The sequence below is a fragment of the Epinephelus moara genome, chromosome 13 (assembly GCF_006386435.1).
Source record: "Epinephelus moara isolate mb chromosome 13, YSFRI_EMoa_1.0, whole genome shotgun sequence".
Taxonomy (NCBI): Eukaryota; Metazoa; Chordata; class Actinopteri; order Perciformes; family Serranidae; genus Epinephelus; species Epinephelus moara.
The window spans coordinates 23,153,573-23,158,647 of NC_065518.1; the positions used below are offsets into that span (position 1 = coordinate 23,153,573).

The 5,075-nt window shown below is 41.8% G+C and overlaps 1 protein-coding gene across 1 annotated transcript; it reads right to left on the minus strand.

The window, feature by feature from the left end:
• Positions 1-1,118: 1,118 nt before the first annotated feature.
• dlx4b (distal-less homeobox 4b) lies at positions 1,119-4,820 on the minus strand. The gene is made up of 3 exons (XM_050060777.1): positions 4,197-4,820; positions 3,207-3,400; positions 1,119-1,749 (listed from the first exon to the last, which is right to left on the minus strand). The coding sequence occupies exons 1-3, from the start codon at positions 4,516-4,518 to the stop codon at positions 1,495-1,497; spliced, it is 771 nt and encodes a 256-aa protein (XP_049916734.1). The 5' UTR covers positions 4,519-4,820; the 3' UTR covers positions 1,119-1,494.
• Between the last annotated feature and the right edge of the window lie 255 nt (positions 4,821-5,075).

A 5,075-nucleotide genomic window follows, 5' to 3' on the forward strand; every position in this document is an offset into this window, starting at 1 on the left:
CAGCAGAGTGATAAATGAAAAAAGACAAAAAGAAGTCGCTGGGTGTTTATTTAAGGCACTATTCGGCTTCATTAATCAGACTCAGCCTCTAATGTAATCAAGGGCATCACAGCAGATTTGGCCAGTGTGTCTGCAAAGATATAAATAGCTAATTCTCCGTGTTTAAACAGTGGAAGCGCCAGAATGTGCAAATCAGTGCAAACGACTGTAAATCAGGCGCAAGTTTATTAGAGGGATGGCGTGGCCATTTGTCATCTTATTATGACAACGGCGAGTTTTGTGTTTGAGCTCACTCGAGGCGAGGGTGAAGAGGGGGATCGTTAAAATGCTGGTTCGCACGTGCTTTCTGCTCTCCTCACGGCATGTGGTGAAAAGAGATGGGCCCTCTTTAAAAGTAGACGAAAAGTCCTTCTTTCCGTGTGAATTTTTTATATAGAAAAATGTCTCCTAGATATTTAAAATTTGTTTAAATATCACGCTGCTTTGTTGCAATCATAACTTTGAAATTTTAAGAGACAATTTAAAAGACACGAGTTGTCATAGCCTATTTGTACGTGCGCAAAAGTTACATCGCACACAAACACCGTGCGTAAAGGTGGCACCCTACACCCCCTTTGTTTTACCACGCTGGGAGATATTTTTTCTTTCATTTATGGGAATTGTGTTAGCTTTAAATTTGAAGTAATAATCCCAAAACATGAAAGCTAAATTTGACTGTGGATAGGATATAAGCAACCAATATTTTTTCCTCTCATCAGGAATCAATCCGCAGGTGCTTTGACAAAACCTGACTGGCGAAATCAGAGCAGATCTGCAGGTTGTTGATGGACACGAGACAGTTGATGTCTCAGCTATGAATTATTTGTGCTGAGCTGTGAGTTATTAGCACAACTCTGAACATCAGAGTAAGCCAGACTCGAGATACTGTATTTTATCCACAGATCAGGGACGCCTTTTCTTCGCGGGTCATCTAGACTTGCGTAAGCAGTCAGCGGCTCTTGTACGGTCTGATAAATAAAATCACACGCTCATCTATTTGACTTTCAAAATATCTGACAGTGAAAACATTTGTCTGATAAAGCAGCAACCAAAACAAACACAAGATATCCATCAAAATAATGTCAATCCAACAGCTATTTATTTGCAAAATGCTCAGAATGTGTTGGACCATGCAGCTGAAACTCTAACAGACAAAATATGTTGTTAAATGCCTTTAATCCAGAGTCTCTTGTCAAACTGCACACACTGAGTCCACGTTTCAGTGAGTTGAGGCCGTGCGCCAGAAGTTGCAGTGACATTATGACATATCTAAAAAAAAAAATATTTTTGATGCCTGGTTGAAATTTGCTGTGAAAATTGAAAACGCACACAAAATACAAAGAATCTGAACACCATCTATTAAACGCACATTTCAGTTCTGAGAGGAGGCCTCGGGAGCAAGTTCAGTGTGAAGTGCGCTTCAGAAAGGCCGAGCGCCCCAAAAAAACAGTCCACTCACATCATCTGAGGCCTGGGCACCGCGTCCTGATGAGGATGGTGGTTTGGATACCAGTGACCAAAACTGTTCATGTAATTGTTTGGGTGCATTTGGGCTCCTTTGTTCGCCATGGAAACCTCCCAAAGTTGGGGCAAGCCGGGCGAGCAGGGGGAGATGGAGCTAGTGCTGTGGAGATGTTCTCCCTCTGATCCGCTGCCATGCTTCATGATCTTTTTATACTTGGAGCGTTTATTCTGAAACCATATTTTCACCTAAAAAAAGGGAGAAATTACACATAATTGTCACTGCGGTTAACAATCAGCAGAAATATAAAAGGAAATTATGTCTCAAAATGATTTTATAAGCATATTTCCCACAATTAAACTTAATACTCTTCTCAGAATTGTCTTGAAGTGAATATTGTGCGCAATTAAACACCCATAACTCTCATCTTCTTTGTGTTGTTTCTGCAAATCCCAGGCCTACTACTACTATTGTTAGCAACTCAGCCTCATGGATGAGTGGCACTTTGTAATGCATTAAAACTGAGCTCGCTTATTGTTCGCTGCTTTATGAGTCCAATGGTGCATGAGTGTGACAGCAACAAGCCGAGACTGAGTGTGTTGTGAAATAAAAACACAACGCTGCGGTAGGTCACTCGCACTTTCTGCTGACTCCCAAAAATAAGATGGCTATTTTTACACCAGAACAATGGCGCGAAGAGTCATAAATGGCATCAAAAAGCCCCCAAATGAAACACTCCATAAACATCAGAGCAACAACAGCACCAAAGGCAGCGGAGAAGTGGGAGATAATCGCTGCAGATTGAGGGATTAAGACAAATGTGCAGGAGGCAGCTCAGATGACAGAGTCCATTCATTTATGTATCTCTTATTTTGAGACTTCAAACAACAGTCAAACAATTTAGTGGCGTAGTAAGGTGTCATCTATGATCTCTTTTTTGTTCTAGCTGAGAATGATAAGTTGACAGCGACACGTGCACCTGTTTGTTTCCAAAATATGTTAACACATGCGCGTGGAATCATTCCAATGCTGCTTTTCCAAACAATTCAGAAACTGCGCGCAAATACGCATTAAAATACATTTAATTAAAGCCTATATAAGATGTTTTTAATTTCATAATAAACAATTGCAAAACACTTTCAAAAAGCTGACAACCTCTAATTCTGCAGGCCTGTAATGACTGATTTTTCCTTTTATTTCTTTTAATAATTTTGTAACTGCGGTTTTGCTCCATTCACAGAGAGCACTTCAGGGACCAGGCCTGACAAAGGAAAATACAGCCACGAAATTAAGCACAGTAAATAAGGCATGCATTAAAGGCTCGAGTTACAAATCACAACAATTTGGTTTCTCATTTGATCTCCTGATGCGCCCTGATCCTTAATAATACAGCAAATAAGAGGGTTGCTTTCCAAGCCTTCAAACGCAACATCCACTTTCTCCTGGTGATATTTTAATTCACTCTGCTCTAAGTTTAAATTAAATTTAAAATATATTATTCCTGTAATTCAATTTAATAAAATGCTAAATGCTAAATATAGCAGGCCTTGTGCTATTGGCTGAATAATATTAGAATTATTAAGCGCAGCCTCATTAATTACCTTCATTAAATATATTCTAATATTGTGCATATATCTTCGATCCCACACCCTACATTTTTCCTGATGCATTCATGGGCTTCTGGCTGCATGAGATAAAGGCCCACCTGAGTCTGGGTGAGTCCCAGTTTGGCAGCCAGGTCGGCGCGCTCCGGTAAGGCCAGGTACTGGGTCTGCTGGAAGCGCTGGTGCAGAGCCTGCAGCTGCAGACTGGAGTAGATGGTCCGAGGTTTTCGGATTTTCTTCCCTTTGCCATTTAGACGGATGTCCCTGCTCTCAATCTGCGTGGATTTCTCGCGATCTTGCAGATTGAAAGAGAAGAAAATGGGATTAAATAAGGAGAGTTTTGATGTATATATTGTATTATTGCATGCTGTGGGTCAAGACAAAAATAAGTCACATTTGAGCAGACTTTTCCTGATTTTCTAAGAAAACGAAATCTACCATGTCAAACAGCAGCAGAGCTCTGATTGAGTACAAACAAGAAACATACAGTCCCTCACAGGCCGCGCTCTGCATGCCATAAACACAACTCTTCCAAGGCCTGGACGCCAAAAAACATAACTTATTTTTAAAATTACTATCATATTAGAGCTAATAAAAATCCCATGTCCATAAATGGTCTGATTCTGGTTTTATTACATGACACAGACATGAGAGGACTGCTGCTGTTTTCTGGAATCGTTTTGTCGATGTGCGCTAACAATGAGGGTAAAACACGAGTTCCTGAGGTAGGCCCGGGATACACGGGCTATAATTGGACTTACCCGCAGAAAATTATGGTCAATAAAATTAATGGCACCATCTGCCTTCATTATATAACATGAGTGGTAAAGAGGGAGCATCCCTGAGAGGCGCTGGTGTGAATGCTAGGCCTTGTTTGGACAACAGTGCGCCTGCTGACATCCACCTTAGTTAAACATTCAATGTAAGACATTACATGTGAAATAAACCATTTTTATTTTGTTTGTTTGCTTAACTTGCAAGTGGAGGATTTTTTCTCAAAAGGAAAATTGGCGCCCTGTGCGTAATTGCGCATAATGCCAAATCAGAATTTCATACTGATGCAACAGTTTAGCTCGATATTTCTCACATACCTGTGTGCTCTAATCTGCTGTGAGCCAGGCTGCTGCTGTTGCTGTGATTGCTGTGCTGGTAGGGCATGTAAGCAGACGGGGGATGAGTGTTCACCGCGCCGGGGTAGGCGTAGCCCAAAGAGCGGCCGTAGGAAGCGCTGCCAGGAAAAGGACTTTCATGCTGGGAATGCCCAGCAGCGTGCAAGCCATGGACGGGGTAAATGTGGGAGAGTCCGGGGGAGTGCTGCTGGTGCGCCGGATGTCCGTGGCCAAACTCTAGGAAGGCCGATTTGGAGGGATCTGAGGCATTCAGACTGTCAGGCATGAAACCCATAGACATCATTAGCTAATACGCGAGTCCATAAACCCGTCGCTCTGAGGAGGCTTTCATGAGTTGTGTCGGGCAGCGAGGAAAACCTGGAGCAAATCCACACTTAAGTCCAAAGCTTTGCTGGTGAAAAAAAGCTCCCCGCAGTAATAAGTTACAGCGTGCATGTTCACAAGTGTTTAGGAGGCAAAAAAATAAATCGAATAAAAGCGAAAGGGATCCTTCTTTACATCACTGGAGGAGCTGACATAGTTCTTCAAACACCTCCTGCCTGCAGAGCCTCCAACATACTGCCTTCCATCTGCGAGCCCTCTGATTGGTCTTCAGCAGCCAGCTGTCACTGGAGCTCCACCATTAACTTCATTAACATATGATAGAGGATGCAACTCTGCAGCGAGCAGGAACCTCCTTCTGTAGATTATTAAAATATTTGATCATATGTGGACATTTTAAGTCGTTTAAAATGCGTTAAAGCGTAAATGAATATTAGCTTTTTTTGCTGAAAACATACCTGCGCCAGAAGATTAAATACCTTATGGAAATAATGATAAGATTTATTCAAATTTTTCAGC